Source organism: Meles meles, chromosome 17, assembly GCF_922984935.1.
Source record: "Meles meles chromosome 17, mMelMel3.1 paternal haplotype, whole genome shotgun sequence".
In the NCBI taxonomy this organism is placed as follows: domain Eukaryota; kingdom Metazoa; phylum Chordata; class Mammalia; order Carnivora; family Mustelidae; genus Meles; species Meles meles.
In genome coordinates this window covers 66136794-66156212 of record NC_060082.1, presented here as the reverse complement: position 1 = coordinate 66156212, position 19419 = coordinate 66136794, and the positions used below count along the sequence as shown (strand labels likewise).

At 41.6% G+C, this 19419-nt stretch overlaps 1 protein-coding gene across 2 annotated transcripts in view; it reads left to right on the top strand.

Moving 5' to 3' along the window:
* The window catches only part of FMO2 (flavin containing dimethylaniline monoxygenase 2), a 29842-nt gene extending 11650 nt beyond the window's left edge, over window positions 1–18192 (top strand). For both annotated transcript variants that reach the window (XM_045983188.1, XM_045983189.1), the window contains exons 3-9: window positions 2333–2521; window positions 5709–5871; window positions 9187–9329; window positions 9655–9854; window positions 12442–12797; window positions 15081–15153; window positions 16516–18192. In XM_045983188.1, the coding sequence (XP_045839144.1) occupies window positions 2333–2521; window positions 5709–5871; window positions 9187–9329; window positions 9655–9854; window positions 12442–12797; window positions 15081–15153; window positions 16516–16879 (1488 nt within the window). In that variant the 3' untranslated portion in view covers window positions 16880–18192. The remainder of the gene's footprint in view (window positions 1–2332; window positions 2522–5708; window positions 5872–9186; window positions 9330–9654; window positions 9855–12441; window positions 12798–15080; window positions 15154–16515) is intronic.
* The last annotated feature ends 1227 nt before the right edge of the window (window positions 18193–19419 follow it).

Below are 19419 nucleotides of genomic sequence, written 5' to 3'. Positions count from 1 at the left end.
ATTATTGACAAATGACACCAATACAACTCCCAGAGGGGAGTCTTGCCCAGACTCTGAAATCACTACAGAGCTCGGACATCAGAACCAGTTCGCATCACTCCAAGTGCCCTTAAAATTGACCTGACAGAGGATTTCAAAGCCATCTTATTGTGCTTGAAAAAACGATCATGTTGGCTATAGTACAACAATCTTAGTGGAGCTACTTTAAATCTGTGACTGGTTTAGTACGATTAACCCTCATGACCTATAATTGTAGCAACAGAGGCAAACGTGTTGGGCTCTGATTTAAAGTCAGGCTTTGTGCTAAGCACTTTATCTAATCTCAGCCTGACGACAATTGTTCAATGTCGTAATTATTAGTGAACCTCATTTTACAGAGAAACTGAGAAATTGACTTAAGAAACTTGCCCATGGCTATAGAGCCATTAAAGTTGGTAGAATCAGGATATCAACCTCGTCAGACTCCAGGACTCTCAAGTTTAACTCTACTCTGTATTACTTAAAAAGTTATCCGGTCTTGAGAAAAAAATTGGTATTTCTTTGCCTCATGAAATATAGTTGATCCTTGAACATCATGGGAGTTGGGGCCCCAGCTGAAAATCTACATAGAACTTTTGTCTCCCCCAGAACATAACTACTAATAGCCCACTGATGACCAGAAGCCCTACCGATAACATCAATAGTTGATTACCATACCCCTTATACGTTAGGTGTATTATATACCGTATTCTTACACTACAGCAAGCTAAAGAAAAGGAACATTATTAGAAAATCTTAAGTACTGTACTGTCAAACACCCAAGTGTAAGTGGACCCACGCAGTTCAAACCCATCCTGTTTGAGGGTCAACTATATTTCCAAGTTTGAGACTTTGGTTGGATAGAAAGTTCGACACTTAGTCTTACCAAGGACATTGTGTTCCACCATGTGGAAACATCCAGAAATAGTTTACATATCAGTGTGACTCTAGTATTATGCAATTTGAAACTCCTCTCTTACACATTCCTTCTCTCTCTCTTTCTCATTCATTCATTCATCCATTCATTCATTCACGCCTACCACAGGCCAGGAGCCAAATGCCTTTTTGAACACGAACAGGAAAAATGCATTTAACTTTACCAGTCCGGAATCAAGGCTCAGATGATACCATTGCTAAGATTTCGGGAGAATCCTTAGAAACAAATACTTTACACACTGCTCTTAAATGACATAATCTGAACACAAACATTGTTTTAGCTTTGGTAACTCATCTTGGTACTAATAATCCTGAACTTAGGACACGGCGAAGCCCAATGCACATAAAAAGCTTTGCTGATAAAGGGGTGAGATTCCACAGTTTAGTCTTTGAGATTAGGGTCAGCCAGCTTCCTAGGTGATGAGAGTTTTCTGGTGTGATGTGAACTGCGTGTAAGTGTTTTGAATGCTAAGGGAGTTTGCGTTAGAGTATGAAGTGGGGTTTCCCTCTCATACAAAAGGATACAATGACCCTGAACTCTGGATGAATAAATCATGGCATTTTAATATTCAAACACTAGCCTCAAATTGCCCACAAGCATTTATGGAGGACTTCTCGGGTGGCATTATTTGAATGCTCTTATGCAAGCCTCTTTGAGAACCTGCTGATTTCAGAGACATTGAATCACCGTATTTGGCTCTTATATAATTAAACACAAAGAATATTATCTATATGCACAGTGCTTAGAGGAAATTATAAACTCAACCATACTATGAGCTACGTCCGATTTTACCAAAGCATACTCGCCAACATTTACATTCAAGTTTAAGATTTGATTGGTACTAATGCTATTCACTTTTATCACTTGAGCAAAGTTGATTTGCATAAAGCATAAAATGAAGATGGTGCATTCAAGTTAACATGTGAAAACTACCTGCCCCCAGAAGTATTCATTTTAATTGAAATTCTCCCTTGGGTTTTCTGACCAGTATCCCAGAATTTATTGGTTCCTAAAGGAAGGTGGGTGTAGCCTCCCCAGGGGAATTTTCAGAATGGGCCTAATTGCCCCAATGGCTGGAATTAAGTACACAGAGACCAGGGATATTAATATCCTGCAATGTGCCAAAAGAAGGATCGTCCCCACTCTCAGTCCCACCAGCAGTAAGAATCCCACCAGTGAGCAACACCGCAGGGCCCCAACTAGGCCCTATCGAATGGGATGATGGAGCACATACACTAAACCCCATCACCCAGCCATCATGCTACGACAATGAAAGAGGATCACATCTCCCAAGAGTTAGGTTTGGAAGAAGTGTGACACACCAAGGGATTATTTCAAATGCAACATGATTATCACTCTTCTTATTTGATCCTGCAGGAAAATGTTGAAGACGGCCGAGCAAGTATCTATCAGTCTGTCATCACCAACACGAGCAAAGAAATGTCCTGTTTCAGTGACTTTCCAATGCCTGAAGACTTTCCAAACTTCCTGCACAATTCTAAGCTCCTGGAATACTTCAGGATTTTTGCCAGAAAGTTTGATCTTCTAAAATATATTCAGTTCCAGGTATTGTATTTTGGGGGGAATGGTTTTCTCTTCATGGGTTCAGCTTACATGTAAACAAAGAAGTTACTCTGGTAATGAAAGAAATTGTGAAGAAAACAAAGTATTCCAATCCAATTTTTTGCTGGAAGAGCAGAATAGAAGACCTAAAAGGTAGTGATATTATAGATGACACACACTACTATTTATTTTCTGATCTTCTCTTTAGAAATGAAATTTATAAGAAAAAAAATGTACTAAATGAGCTCACAGTTCCCCATTCATTTCATAAGCCTGTAGAAACTATTTTTGGCATTCGGGGGAGTGGCATGGTACATTCTCTAGCAACATAAGACAGCTGGATCATGCATACTAGCTTTCCTCTGCTCCCTCAAAAACAAAGAATCAACAAGAAGAAAACAATATTCTCACTAAACATGCTGAATTTTTATCAATAACCTACACTTCAAACACCAGTAACTATGCTTAGTAAATAAAATTATATTATATCTCTGAATAAATAACTGTTAGTGAGCTAATTTTTTTATTTTCTTTTTTTAATCTAAATTCAATTTAGTTCAGGGACAGAAATTAGTCATTCATCAGTTGCATTTAACACCCAGTGCTGATTACACCATGTGTCCTCCTTAATACCCATCACCCACTTACCCCATGCCTCTTCCCCCTCCCCTCCAGCAACCCTCAGTCTGTTCCCTATGGTTAAGAGTCTCCTATGGTTTGCCTCTCTCTCTGTTTTTATCTTATTTTATTTTTCCTTCCCTTCCTTGATATTCTTCTGTTTTGTTTCTTAAATTCCACATATGAATGAAATCATATAATTGTCTTTCTCTGACTGATTAATTTCACTTAGCATAATACCCTCTAGTTCCATCCACACCACTGCAAATGGCAAGATTTCATTCTTTTTGCTGGCTGACTAATATTCCGTTGTAAATACATAACTGCATCTTATTTATCCATTCATCTGTTGATGGACATCTTCCCATAGTTTGGCTATTGTGGAACATTGCTGTTATAAACATTGGGATATATGTGCCCCTTCGGATCACTATGTTTGTATCCTTTAGGTAAATACCCAGTAGTGCAATTGCTGGGTTGTAGGGTAGCTCTATTTTCAACTTTTTGAGGAACCTCCATGCTGTTTTCCAGACTGGCTGCACCAGCTTGCATTCCCACCAACGGTGGAGGAGGTTCCCCTTTCTCCACATCCTTGCCAACAGCTATTGTTTCCTGAGTTGTTAATTTTAGCCATTCTGACCCCTGTGAGCCATTCTGATCGCTGTGGTTTTGATTTTTATTTACCTGATGCTGAACGATGTTGAGCATTTTTTCATGTGTCTGTTAGCCTTTTGCCTTTCTTCTTGGAGAAATGTCCGTTCAAGTCATTTCTTGGCTGGGGTTTTTGGTTTTTGCTGTTGAGTTTCATAAGTTTTTTTATAGATGTTAGATACTAGCTCTTTATCTGATTGTCATTTGCAAATATCTTCTCTCATTCTATTGGTTGCCTTTTAGTTTTGTTGATTGTTTCCTTTGTTGTACAAAAGCTTTTTATCCTGATGAAGTCCTAATAGTTCATTGTTGCTTTTGTTTCCCTTGCCTCTGCCCGTGTTCTGCTCTAGGATTTTGATGGATTCCTGTCTCACATTTAGGTCTATCAGTGAACTAATTTTTTGTGACACTTCTCATTTCCTCAGTAATCTCAGTTTTGTTCCAGGTTTGTATTATATTAATTTATAATAGCTGATTGTAGTGGAAATCTATATTTGTAAATGCCATTAAAATGTATCTAATGTACTACATTAGAAAACTAGTACTCATTTCCTGGTGGAGCCAACCTACGAATAACAGACTTTTTTTATGCTGGAAGCTTTTATAGATCTTTGTCCATATGACTATTTAATTTATTTAACAGATATATTGCCCTCTTATGGAATGTACTTTTTATTATCTGCTCTTTAAAAGATCAGGTTAAAGTTGTAAGAAAGCTATTTTTCTTATTTATTATATTATTGCTGTTGTGTTTCCTGGAGCTTGGAGAGGGGTTGGAGAAACTCATTTCCATTATTGGTCTCTGAGTTGGTATAAACCACAAAATGGTCAACTATAAGGCTCTGTTGAATGTCTAATAAATTCCTGAGTGAATACTGAAGGTGTTGGTTCTCAAACCACATTTTGAATAGCAATAATTCACAGTATTTTAACTAATCTATTACCCTAAACTGCAAATCTGAAATCTTTAATCTCAGCCAAAAATGCCTGGACATTTTATAGTCCTTTGCAAGCTTTATGCTAATAATCTCCATATATTTTTTCCATTGAAACAGCTTCAAAAATTGCCAACCCAGCATTTTTTAAATATCTGAAAATTTGAAAAGCATGTCCATGGGACTCAAATACATAACCAGGAGAAGCATGCCATTATTCTAGCAGTGAGAGAAACTTTACTTCCACTCGACGTTGTTTGTTACACATCAAAGATATATTCAGGAGGACACGTATTGCATGGAGCACTGGGTGTGGTGCATAAACAACAAATCTTGGAACACTGAAAAAATTAAATTAAATTTTTAAAAAAAGACATAACACCTTTATGGATACTTTTTAAAAATTCTTAGACTTCCAGACAGTGTGAGCTACATTTAAAAAAAAAATTAATGAGCATAAATAATTTCATCCAAATGAGATCATGAACTATATTGCTAACATGATGTACTCTGTTTGAAAAATAATAATGTGAACAACTACCATTCACAGGATGCTAACAGTGTGCCAGACACAATGCAAAGTGCTTTGCCTGAAATATCTTCTCTAACACACAGTCTCCGCAGAGGCGGACACATAAAAGATTCTTAATAAATACTGACCATGTGATCATTTGAATGATGGGCATGTGTTCTATATCTTGCCCAGACTTTGTGTTTCTTCTGTCTTTCTCTCAAGTCCTTATTCAGTCCTTAACAGACTGGTTCCCATGGCTGAGTCTTGCACAAAGTACCATAGCTTTGGTAGCTCCCTGCCAAAGAAGAATGAGAAGGGGACACTTAGCAGTCTTTGTCTTAAGGGGCTTGAACGGGATTCAAATGGAAGCTGCATCGAGTCCTTCAGTGCGCTCCACCCACTCCCACTCCCTCAGTGCGGCCCTGTTATGCCAGAGTAATTTTCAATGATGGCTTCTTTGTGTTCGTTCAAGACGACGGTCCTCAGTGTGAAAAAACACCCGGATTTCTCATCCTCGGGCCAGTGGGAGGTTGTTACCGAGTGCAACAGCAAGAAGCAAAGCGCTGTCTTTGACGCAGTTATGGTCTGCAGCGGCCATCACATCCTCCCTCACATGCCGCTGGAATCCTTTCCAGGTGAGGCCCGCGAGGACTCCCAGATTTTCAGAGTAGGGGTTGTTGGGGAGGAAAGATGTTCTCTTACCTTTCAACATTCTTTGGGCTTAGTCTAAAACTTAACATGAAACAGATTAATAGGAAAAATGAAATGACATGAAACAGATTCGTAGGAAAAAATAAAATGCAATTATGCATGTAGAGAGTCCATAAGAATATGAGGCCCACGGGCAGTCGGGCGGCTGCTGTTCATGTGCCATTCGGAGCTAAAGAGAAGGACGTCGGGGCTGGGACCACGAAGGGAAAGATGACAATTCATAGGGAGATGAAAAAGGATAAGTGTTTGGTAAAACTAATGTCTGCTGAACCACTCAGAAGCAGTGGGACATAGAGAGGAATTTCAACAGACAGACTGCTGTGTTCCTCCCTGGCTACCTCACCCGGTTCCTATTATACTGTAGTCATCCAGGGTGACAGCCCCCTTCCCGGAGCAGGTCCTCAATCTACATTTTTTTTTTTTTTATAGAGAGGCAAGTAGAGAGGGGGGGGGAAGCAGACTCCCTGCTGAGCAGAGAGACCGATGTGGGGCTCGATCCCAGGACCCTGGGATCATGACCTGAGCGGAAGGCAGAGGCTTACACTGAGCCACCCAGGCGCCCCACGATCTATTTTTTTAGGCAGTTAGGGGAGAAAGTCAGAGGTTTTTCTAAGCCATCTGTTTCTTAAAAATTGTTAGCCTAACATTATCCACATGCCAAGGAGACACATTTTGAGGTGAGAAATTTTGCAACTCTACAGTGTCCAGGAATTTTATATGGAGGTTGGACTGACAGGCAGAATTAGCTACTGCAACTGGGCATAATATGAAGATCTGGATAGAGCTGGAAGGATGAAAGTCTCCACATACCATCTTTCGGTCTTCATGACACAGGGACTTCAGTAACTTCCTCCAAAGTCACTGAATCTTCCCCAGAATTTCAGAGAATTGTCACCCAAATCGGTTCTCTGTTGGAGAGGTCCGTATCACCACGTACCCACCTACCTCAGCCTTTATCTATCCTGCCAAACACTGTGACTTTTCCATGGCCTTGGAGAATTTTCCTCAGAGCCATGCCTTCAGACAGGTTACTGAGGAGGTTCCCCGGAAACAAGTACTCCTACAGGACGGTGATGGGGGCACAGAGGGTAACAGGGAAGGATACGGACAAGGGAACCCTGAAGCCATCTGTCCTGGTACCTCCCAGGCCCTTCCCTCAGAAAGTGTACTTCCCCCTGCAGGCCCTCAGGAAAACAGCTAATGCAGTGGTTCACCGTCCAGGTCTCGCATTCACACCATCTGTGGACCCTCTAACATCCTCATGACCTCCAGTGTTCAATTAGTATAGTGTAGGCCCCAATCAGTTAAGAGTTACTCAAGTGATTTTAATATGCAACCAGGCAAGGGGCAGTTGGAAGACAGTTGGTTAAGCCTCCGACTCTCGGTTTCAGCTCAGGTCAGGAGACTGAACCACGCCCCTCCCCACCCCCAGCTCCCTGCTGGGGCTCCCCGGCTTAGTGCAGAGCTTAACTGAGAATCTCGCTCCCTCTCCCTCTTGCCCTTCCCCCAGGTTCCACACCCACTTGTGCTCTCTCTCAGATAAACAGCCCTTTTAAAAAAGGTATGCAGGGGCACCTGGATGGCTCAGTGGGTTAAAGCCTCTGCCTTCAGCTCAGGTCATGATCCCAGGGTCCTGGGATCGAGCCCCGCATCGGGCTCTCTGCTCAGTGGGGAGCCTGCTTCCCTCCCTCTCTCTGCCTGCCTCTCTGCCTACTTGCGGTCTCTGTCTGTCAAATAAATAAATAAAATCTTAAAAAAATAAATAAATAAATAAGGTATGCAGCCAGGTGTGAGCTCTTCTACCCTAAAGTACTGATTCTCAAAGAAGAATCACCTGAAGGGCTTTTAAAAACAACTTGGGAGGCCCCACCTCAGGCATTTCCAACTCAGTAGATATGGCATCAAGCTGAGAATTTGCATTTCCAACAAGTTCCCAGATTCCAGCTAATAATGCTGGTCAAAGGACCCCACTATGAGAACTAATGATCCAAAGGTTCTTTCAAGAAATCCGCTCCAGGGGCACCTGGGTGGCTGAGTGGATTAAGCCTCTGCTTTTAGCTCCGGTCGTGATCTCAGGGTCCTGGGATCGAGTCCCATTTCGGGCTCTCTGAGAGTTCAGCAGGGAGCCTGCTTCCTCCTCTCTCTCTTTTTCTGCTTGCCTCTCTGCCTACTTGTGATCTCAATCTGTCAAATAAATAACTAAAATCTTTTTTAAAAAAAAAGAAACCCGGGGCGCCTGGGTGGCTCAGTGGATTGGGCCGTTGCCTTCGGCTCGGGTCATGATCTCAGGGTCCTGGGATCGAGCCCTGCGTCGGGCTCTCTGCTCCGCAGGGAACCTGCTTCCTCCTCTCTCTCTGCCTGCCTCTCTGCCTACGTGTGATCTCTCTCTCTGTCAACAAAAACAAAACAACAACAACAACAACAACAAAAAGAAACCCAGGGGCGCCTGGGTGGCTCAGTGGGTTAAGCCTCTGCCTTCGGCTCAGGTCATGATCTCAGGGTCCTGGGATCGATCCCCACATCAGGCTCAGCAGGGAGCCTGCTTCCCCGACCCCCACCTCTCTCTGCCTACCTCTCTGCCTACTTGTGATCTCTCTCTCTCTCTGTCAAATAAATAAATAAAATCTTAAAAAAAAAAAAAAGAAACCCACCATAAAAGATAAATATTTAACAAAGTCATATTTTTCTGGGAAATCTGCAGACAGTCTTGTCTTCAAAATGGCTTATCCAGCAAGTTACCGACTTAACCTGCAATGTGGAAACATCCTTCACGTTCTATGTGCCTGATTTTTAGTTTATTTTAGTTTTTGTTTGCTTTTGCAAAATGAGAATGATAAATACTATTCTAATTATTACACAAGTACCATAATAGCATTTCATATGTTCAAAAACGTTTAAAAGAATACATGTGCTATGTGACATTGAAGTATTACTGTACAGTCCGAAATGAGAGAATAGGTAGTCAGAAGCCAGCATCTGACTCGACTCAATTTATCAAAACCGTTTGTTTATTCTCTAATAAATATGTTCGCTGCAGCCCCTGAAATCAACTCTTTTCGTCCTGTTCCATATGCATACAGGTTCCATACGCTTTCAGTCTGTCAGTTGGCCTTGCCACTGTAACCTCCCTAAGGGGTGAGGAGGCCAAGCAAATGATTGACTCCAGAAAAGAAAATCTGACGGTGCACTTTTATGGAAATTGACATAACTCATGGACTTCTCTCTTCTTCCCCCTGAAGGTATTGAGAGGTTCAAGGGCCAGTATTTCCATAGCCGCCAATACAAGCACCCAGGGGGACTTGAAGGGAAACGGATCCTGGTGATTGGAATAGGAAACTCAGCCTCGGACATTGCCGTTGAGCTGTGTAAGAAGGCTGCTCAGGTATGGTGTTCTCTATTCATCTTGTACCACGGAGGAGAGAAAGGAGCAAGGGCATACTGGAATATCCCCGCCACATAACCAAGGTTCCATTACTCGTTAACTGGTTGGTCGGTTGCTTGGTTGGTTACTACAGTGTGGTATCATAAAACATCTTGACGTCAGGAAGCCAAGGTTTACCTCCTACTCCTGCCAGTAATCAGCCATGCTAACCCAGAGCAAGTGTTTTACTTCTCTGAGCCATACATGTGATATATTGTCTACACAGTAGATCCTTTCCAAAAGGGACAATGCCCTGATTTAAGCAGCATTCCTTTTTGCTTACCAGGTATTCATCAGCACCAGACACGGTTCCTGGGTCATGGGTCGGATCTCTGAAGACGGCTACCCCTGGGACATGGTGTTCCACACCCGGTTTAGGTCCATGCTCCGAAATGTCCTGCCACAAATAATTCAAAAATGGATGATGGAACAGCAGATGAATCAGTGGTTCAACCATGAAAATTATGGCCTTGAGCCTCAAAACAAGTAGAGTTATTTTGCTTTTTTATGGTATATCATTGGTAAGCAAAGGTTGCCAGAGGTGCGTCTTTACGAAGAGCCCAGTTGCTAATGTGGTATTTCAAATCACAGCTTAACAGTATGAGTATCATCGACATCCTGGAATTTGAATTCCAAATTTGTTCTGTGTACCTTTTAAAAAGTAAATACTTAAGAAGTTGAAGTAGAAATATTAGGAAATTTTTATTTCCTAATATTGTAGTAATATGCCATTGTGTATACACACCCCATCTTTTGTATCCATTCATCTATCAAGGGACAGTTAGGTTACTTCCATACTTTGGCTATTGTAAATAATGCTGCAATGAACATGGGAGTGCACATGTCTTTTCAAATTAGTGTTTTCATTTTCTTTGGGTAAATACCCAATAGTAGAACTAATGGGTCATATAATTCTATTTGTTTAAAGTTTTTTTTAAAGATTTTATTTATTTGACAGACAGATATCACAAGTAGGCAGAGAGGCAGGCAGAGAGAAAGGGGGAAGCAGGCTCCCTGCTAAGCAGGGAGCCCGATGCGGGCTCGATCCCAAGACCCTGAGATCAGGACCTGAGCTGAAGGCAGAGGCTTTAACCCACTGAGCCACCCAGGCACACCTTTTTCTTTTTTTTAAGTTTTTGTTCCCATATAATTCTATTTTTAACTTTTTGAGTAACCTCCACTGTTTCCCACAGTGGCTACACCAATTTGCATTCCCACCAACAGTGCATTTAGGGTTTCCTTTTCTCCACATCCACATCAGTAATTGTTATTTCTTGTGTTTTTTATTTTAGCCATTCTGACATATGAACTGATATCTCATTGTGCTTTTAATTTGTCTTTCTCTGATGATGAGTGATGCTAAGCAACTTTTCATGTGTCTGTTGGCCATCTAGAAATCTTCTTTGGAAAAACATCTATTCAGGTCTTCTGCCCATTTTTAATTAGATTACTCAGCCATAAAAGAATGAAACCTTGCCATTTACAACAACATGGATGGACCCAGAGGGTATAAGGTTAGGTGAAATAAGTCAGTCAGAGAAAGAAATATACCATGCGATTTGACTCAGGTGTGGAACTTAAGACACAAAAGAAACAAACAAACAAACAAAAAAACACCAGACTATCGAATACAGAGAACAAACTGGTAGTTGCCAGAGAGGAGATGAGTGGGGGGCTGGAGGTAACAGACAAAAGGAATTAAGAGTACATTTATCTTGATGAGCACTGAGAAATGTATAGAACTCTTGAATCATTATATTGTACATCTGAAACTAATATAACACTATATGTTAATTATACATGAATAAAAAAATAAGTTTAAAAAAGAAAAAAAATATTATGAGCTGCTCTAGAAAGCAAAACTAGGATCATGGGAAGAATTTCCTAGTTCCAAAGCTGTCCAACATTGGCAAAGGCTGCTTGAAGAGATTGAAGTCTTCCTTTCAGAGGGGTGTGGTGGGAAATGTGTCCCAAATTCTCCATGTGATACCTCATGCTTTGCTAATTCTGTACACCATAAGGGCTCTTCCCATGAACAGCTTTTGAGAACATACTCACTATCTCTTTGCCAAGAAATAAATTTCTACTGAGCTTATATCACTGATCTTATAAACATAAGCAAACAGTATGAATGTTTATTTTTCTTTAGTCGATAACAGGCTCCTTCCCTTAAAAAAAAATTACAAAAACAGAAGAACTTTGGAATCTTTCAACAAATGCCATGTGACTGCTCAGTTCTGAGATCTGATACATGTAGCATGTATTGTCTTATTCTTTTTTTTAAGATTTTATTTATTTATTTGACAGAGATCACAAGTAGGCAGAGAGGCAGGCAGAAAGAGAGGAGGAAGCAGGCTCCCCGCTGAGCAGAGAGCCCAATTCGGGGTTCGATCCCAGAACCTTGGGATCATGACCTGAGCCGAAGGCAGAGGCTTTAACCCACTGAGCCACCCAGGTGCCCCATATTGTCTTATTTTTTTTAAAAAAATGGTTCTCAAATCTATGAAAAGGGGAATTCCAGAAATAAACCAGACTTTGCTCTATCATACATGCTATCTATCACATGCAGAGACTCCATGGACACTTGGGATCAACAAATATCCCAAACTTAATTTCGTACGTTGGTTTTTATGCTGATCCCTTGATAAAAGTTTCAAAACTAATGGGGATTTAACAAAATTTTCCTTTCTTACTTATGATCAGATGGAGATTAAGTAGAACAGCAAGATAATTAAAACAAGAGTGGAAACATCAATGGGGTAACAATGACCGGAATGACCATAGCCACTGGTATTTTGTTTAAGCCCTTGGGGATGCCTCCTTTTTTGAAATGCCTTTTACCCACATGACCTACATGTTTTCTCTTCTTTATCGAGGGCAGAGATTTGTGACAGGAGAATCAAGTCAGATAGTAAGGTTTGAGGTAGATCAACTAGTCAAGCTAGAAAGTTTTATGGATAGTTGAGAAATCTCTTTATTTGAAGAGCCAACCCCGTAAAATATCAAGAGAGTTTCAAGACTCACTCAACATCATGAAATGTTCCTTGTAAGTGTGTTCTTCTTTGTGTTTCAGATATCTTATGAAAGAACCTGTACTAAATGATGATCTTCCGAGTCGCATACTCTACGGAGCCATCAAGGTGAAACCAACAGTGAAAGAGCTCACGGAAACTTCTGCCATCTTTGAAGATGGAACAGTGGAGGAGAAGATTGATGTCATTGTCTTTGCAACAGGATATACCTTCTCTTTTCCATTCCTGGAAGATTCACTTGTGAAAGTAGAGGATAAGATGGTCTCACTGTATAAATACATGTTCCCTCCTCACCTGGAGAAGTCAACTCTGGCATGCATTGGTCTCATCCAACCCCTGGGTTCCATTTTCCCAACTGTCGAACTTCAAGCTCGTTGGGCAACCAGGGTTTTCAAAGGTATGCGAGTGGGAAAGTGAGGGGCTACGGGTTTTATCTCTGATGGAGTTTGCTCAATAACAGGTTTAGATACGGAGGTGCCAGGAAGAAGTTGGCCAAACTTAGGCAACTCTCGTGGGATTAATGTCCTAAAAAGTTAGTGGAGAATTTGCAAAATAACAAATATAGAGATAAAATAATAACAATAATAGTAAAAATAATAATAAAGAACTGTAATCATCCCTTTAAAATATTAGAAAGTTCAGAGAATTTCAATTTTCATAAAGCTAAGTACATATTATTCTTTCCTGGAATCATGAAAGAATAGTTGAGAAGGAAATGATCTCTGACTCCTGACTTCACCTATACGATGTTTATAATTTCCTCTGAATATGTGCAAATCTAAAGACCCAGGGCCTCTACATTAACTCTCAAACTCTCCAAATTAACTCTCAATATGTTAAGAAGCTCAACCTCACAGATCCTTACAAAGTTATAAAGATATTGGAAGGGTTGGTCTGAGGATCTGCATAGCACTTTGCATTCCTCAGGAGGCCATTATCTCCCTGACCCCAGGGTTCAACTGAGCTCAAGCAAAACTCATTGAATACCTAGCCTTGTGCTGGAGCCTGGTGGGATAGACAGCAATAAGAACAGATCATTTCCACATACCAAGATAAATGCTTTGGTAAAGGGATGCATGGAGTGCCTAGAAAGAGGGAAAAGGGTGCTTTGCAGCATGTTGGGATAAATGAGGGCATGTGGCCAAGAAAAACTTGCTAGATAACCGAGTTTCTCAGGTGAAGAAGAGAGAATCTCTTGAGCAAAAGCAGAGAGGCGTGATGGTTATGGAGAATTACAAGCTATTTGATGTTCCCAGAACATAACATGCAAGGCAGAGAGGGATGAGAGATTTTTAAAGAATAATCTTTCAGGAGAAGGGCCAGGACACAGATGCCTTGTGAGGTATGCTAAAAGGCTTACAATATAAAATGTACATCAGTTCTTTCCAAATCTGGCCATACATGAAAATCATCTGGATCCCTAGGGACCCTGATTAAGTCTGACCTGAGGACCTAAAATCTCCATTTTAGAAAGTTCTTCAGCCAGAGAACCCAATGAAAGGTTATAAGCAACGAATAAACATTACCAGACTTACATTTTCAATAGATTACTTCAGCACTGGTATGGAAGACAGGTTTGAAATGAGAAAAGAATGGGGTCTTTGAGACCAGTGAGAAGGCCATGGCAAGTCTCTGCTGAAATCGGATGTAGCTGAGCCTGGCAGAAAGACAAAGTGGAGAAGACGATAGAAATGTGAGAAACGGGGATAAAATCCACAGGACATGATCGGCTGAATGTAGAAAATCAGAGAGAGAGAGGAATCACAGATGACTTGCAGATCTTGGCCATGGGAACTGGGTGGACAGCAGAGCCAGGAATAAAGAGGGGACATGTGGAGGAAGATACGAGTCTGACCAGGAGGGCTTCAGTGAAGCTCGGTTTTGGACTCATTGACTCTGGTATGTCTGATGACTAACTACATGCAGGGGAAACTGACCATTTCACCATGTCCGCGAACACCCATGGGCAGGGACAGAATCACAAGCACACAGCGATAACTCCTGCTTCCCTCTACCTCCTCTGCCCCCACTGCTGACTTACTCCCACCAGGTTCCTTCAACAGCCTCTCAACTGGTCTGACTACCTTTAGACTCACTTTCCTAGAGCTCATTTCCCAAAATTCACCAGCTAGAAGGATCTTTCTAAAAGGAAAATCTACAGAAAACCCTTCCATGGCTTCCCATCACCTTCAAAATAGAGCTCAACCCACCTAGCATGATTTCTGGCTCTTCAGGCTCACCTTCCTTCTCCAGCCTCTGCCCTTACACACTCGACCTCAAAGGTCTCACTGTAACCTGGGCTCGCCTGAAGGGCAGACCACACAGAACTCGTCCCAGCCTGGAGTTCAGCAACACCTCTGCCTTGATTGGCATAAGATGCATAAATGGCCAAGCTTAATGGTAGGAACCAACTACTAGAAAAAGCAATGACATTGAATCAAACCCACCACTCAAACCAGCCTTTTTTTTTTTTAATTTTTATTTATTTTTTATTTTTTTATAAGCATATAATGTATTTTTATCCCCAGGGGTACAGATCTGTGAATCGCCAGGTTCACACACTTCACAGCACTCACCATAGCACAGACCCTCCCCAGTGTCCATAACCCCCCTCCCCCAGCAACCCTCAGTTTGTTTTGTGAGATTAAGAGTCACTTATAAACCAGCCTTTTATTTCTAGGTTTGTGTACCTTGCCCTCAGAGAGGACTATGATGGCGGACATTATCCAGAGGAATGAAAAAAGAATCAATTTGTAAGAATTTTTTTTTTTAATTCCTTACATAAAGCAATGTTTCTCAGGGTGACCTAACTACCCACAAGAACCACCTACGTGTTTCTTAAAATGCAAATTCTTGGGTCACAACCCAGACCAACTGAATTGGAACCTCAGGATGAATCTGGAAATTTGTATTTTTATGAACATAAAAATCCCAGGTGATTTTTTTTTTAAGATTTATTTATTTATTTATTTGACAGAGAGGTCACAAGCAGGCCGAGAGGGGGAAGCAGTCTCCCCACTGAGCAGACAGCCTGACCCAGGGCTAGATCCCAGGACCCTGAGATCATGACCTGAGCAGAAGGCAGAGGCCCTAACCCACTGAGCCACCCAGATGCCCCACCCCAGGTGATTCTTATACATACTAGTTTAAGAACCAACTCCATGGGGCACCTGAGTGGCTTAGTCAGTTAAGCATTCGGTGTTTGGCTCAGGTCATGATCCCCACCTCCCGCTCCCTGCTCAGTGGGGAGGCTGCTTCTCCCTCTTCCTCTACCCCTCCCCGTGCTCCTGCTCTCTCTCATCTTCTCTTTCAAATAAATAAATAAAATCTTAAAAAAGAAAAAAGGAGGACCAACTACATAAAGACAGAAATTTTACCAAATCAGCACATTTTTCCTGGACTTGTTTTATTTCCGTTTTGTATGATGTCCGTGTTAGATTCTGTAGTGAGAGAGGAAATGGGATGAGAGCAGCAGTAGTAACAGTGGCCACGTGTCTCTGAAAAGTTAGCTGGGGGCCGCCCTATCAAAGTAAATCAGAAGGAGTCGGTGAGAAGCCAAAATAGATGTATGCTCTATGACAGGGTAAAATGGGGTCCACCAGTAACCAAGCACCCTTGGAGAGTAGACTCGGGCCTGATATCACACATACGGGCTGTCTCACGGTCAAATTCTAATTAATCTAACATCTATCGAGTACCTGTTTTATGCCAACTGGAGCGCCAACTACTTTAATAATTTAACATGCAAATATTAAGCGTCTCCTCTGTGCAAGACACTGAGCAAGGCTTTCGTATGTGTTAGCGCGCAAATCTTTGCAGCCATCCTGACTATTGTGTATTGCCGGGAGAACTGAAGCCGCTTACGAAATAGCAAATCATAACTTGGTGATAAACCTTGTCCCATTCCTCAGACTTCCATGACCAGCTCTTGACTGACAGCCCACTCTCAATCTGAGACGGGCCTTCAGACGGGCTAAGTTCGAACCTTCCACCAGTCCTTCAAGCCTCCTTTTCTCGCTCAGCCGGTCATTCTTCCAAGCGCTGTCAAACACCTCCTGTTCTTCTGGGACTTAGAACATTTTGTGAATCTGCCATTTTTTACTTTTTCCATTAAGGTTTGGAAAGAGCCAGAGCCAGACGCTGCAGACCAATTACATCGACTACTTGGACGAGCTTGCCTTAGAGATAGGAGCGAAGCCAGACATCCTGTCTCTCCTGCTAAAAGACCCCAAACTGGCTGTGAAGCTCTATTTTGGACCCTGCAACTCCTACCAGTACCGCCTCACTGGGCCCAGGCCGTGGCAGGGAGCCAGGAGTGCCATCCTCACCCAGAAACAACGGATACTGAAGCCTTTGAAGACGCGGGCAGTCAAAGCTTCCCCGGATTTCCCGGTGTCCTTCCTGTTGAAAACCCTGGGGCTTCTCGCTATCGTCGTGGCCTTTGTTTTCAGCTTCAGTGGTTCTAACCTGTCAGCATAAAGCTCTGGACCTTACTGTCAGCTGGTTCCTATTAGGAAAAAAAAAAAAAGACTAAAAGAAAAAATGGGAAATCTAATGGATTCTGTATTTCAGAGTTGAGAGGACAGAGAGAGGTGGTTGTAAAGAATTAGCAGAATTCGGTCCATGGAGAACACCAAAACGGCGTCATAAAATTTCTTTGCTACTCCACCCCTCCCTCAAATTCACTGGACTCTCCAAAAGGACAGTTACATGGCACTGGCTAAATAGTGCTGCCAGGCCACCAAGAAGGGGCTCGTGTGGAAAAAATCGGACTACGCAGAAGGAAAAGCAAGCCCCATGGTTGAAAACATTGGAAAATTTCAGTGGTGGGTAAATATTTAAATGCCTGCACGAATGTTCCTGATAGTCTCTTACCCAGACCGTATCTGGTTACAAAGTTCGCAGGTGTCAGGTCGTGCTCCATTTGCTCAGCAGGGAAGCGCTCAAAAATCCCGGAGGTGAAAAGGAGAGGCTAGAGTCAGAAAGCGATGCGATGATCGGACATTAAGGAATATTAAGGGCATTAAGGAGGGCACGGGCTGCATGGAGCCCTGGGTGTTGTACGCAGACAATGAATCTTGGAACATGGCAAGAAAAAGAAAAAAGAAAGAAAGCAAAGCCAGTAGGCACATTTCTTACATTTTGCCAGAAGCACCACTGTAAAAATGAAAATAAAGCTGCGGTAACAGTCACAGACACATTCAGTACTTAACAGACCAGACACTGTGCTCAGGGTACACCGCGTGTACTAACGTCCTTTAAATCTCACAGTAGTTCTGTGACGGGATGCAGCTGTTCTACCCATTTTGCAGATGATGAACCGAGACTCAGAGCAGTTGGATAACAGGCCCAAGACCACAGCTGGTCTTATCGTGGAGCTGGGACTGGAACCCAGTTTTGCTTGATTCTGGGACTGTGGATCATAACCTTTTCCCAGAATATACTTATTTACAAAACCCCTATTGTTGATTAAGTACTTATTAACAGTTTATTTTATTTATAATCATATATATGTTGCTTCTGGAGGAACTTAACATAGATAACAGCACTCTTCTTGCAAATATGATCAATTAATTTTTTTCATAATACTTGGTTTATAGTCCGGCCAGATTTAAGAAGCATGTGAAGGCATTTACAATGAAAGATATCTATACAAGGATATTTAAGGTAGTATTTTGAAATTTGAAAATTATGCAAACATTTTTTTCATTTGAAAAATTGAGTTATGGACACTGGGGAGGGTCTGTGCTATGGTGAGTGCTGTGAAGTGTGTAAATCTGGCGATTCACAGACCTGTACCCCTGGGGCTAATAATACATTATATATTTATAAAAAATTAAAAAATTATAAAAAAAATAAAGGAAGAAGATTCAAGGTTAAAAAAAGAAAAAGAAAAATTGAAATGATTTTTCATGTCGTTTCATCTTCATGAAATGAAAAAATTTGAAAAATTTCTCATTTTTTATTTGAAAAAACAAGTGTTAGGGAAGAAGCAGATGCCCACATGGATGAAAAGTATTACAATGATTGAGCCTTTTATTTACCTCTAACCTCGTCGGTAAACAAGGCAGAAAGCAAAACAATATGCAGTCTTGTCATCTGATGAAAGGAAACATACCAGTTTTGTTAAGAGACACATTTTCTTGGAGCTGAAATCTAGAACAGATACAGGCAATTCCATGTCAATAGACCTTGAGCAACAGAATAAACACAGGGTTTAGTAACCACCACAGCCGTTCTCTCCGTGAACTGTGCTTTGGGAGATAAGTTCTGCCCTAAGCCCTGACCAAGGCCTTTTGAAGAGGGAAAAGGTCAGAGATTAAAGATTTAGGCAAATTTCTCGTCTTACTCTTCCAAAGTCTGTGTGGACACTGCTCTTCATTTTGGCCCGGATTTGTCCCCGAAGTGCCCACAGCAATGTAATGGCAATCGCTTGTCAGTGGAAGCTCTATTTCTTCAAATTCCATCGAAACGACACCAGCATTTAAATACAACATATTTTTTCATTGTTCCTAGGAGTGGTTTCCCTTGGAAAAAAATCACAGGTGATGTATATACTTCTTGATTAAAAACCTGATTTGCTAGTTACTAAAGATTATTTGCAAGCCATTATATTATTATTATTAATAGTAGAATATATAAAGCCTATATGGCAAGACTAGGTAAACCATTGCCTGTGGGTTAAAGGCAGTGCACTACCCATTTCTGTAAATAACGTTTTCTTGGAACACAGCCACAATATACGTCCCTGGTCCGTGGCGGCTTGCAAGCTGTAATGGCAGAGCTGAGTGGCTGCAACAGAAACAGTACGACTCACAAAGCCTAAAACACTTACTAGCTGGCCTTTTGTGGAGAAGGTCTGCCAATCCGTGTTTTGTAATATCCAAAGCATTGTCCTAATTATTTTCCTTAACTTGCCTCCTTTATCATTACCCCTACCAGGGAAGCACCGCTGGTCATTATCCTACTTGTACCGTGGACTAGACAGGGAAACTCGTGTCTGGCTGACACTGAATCAG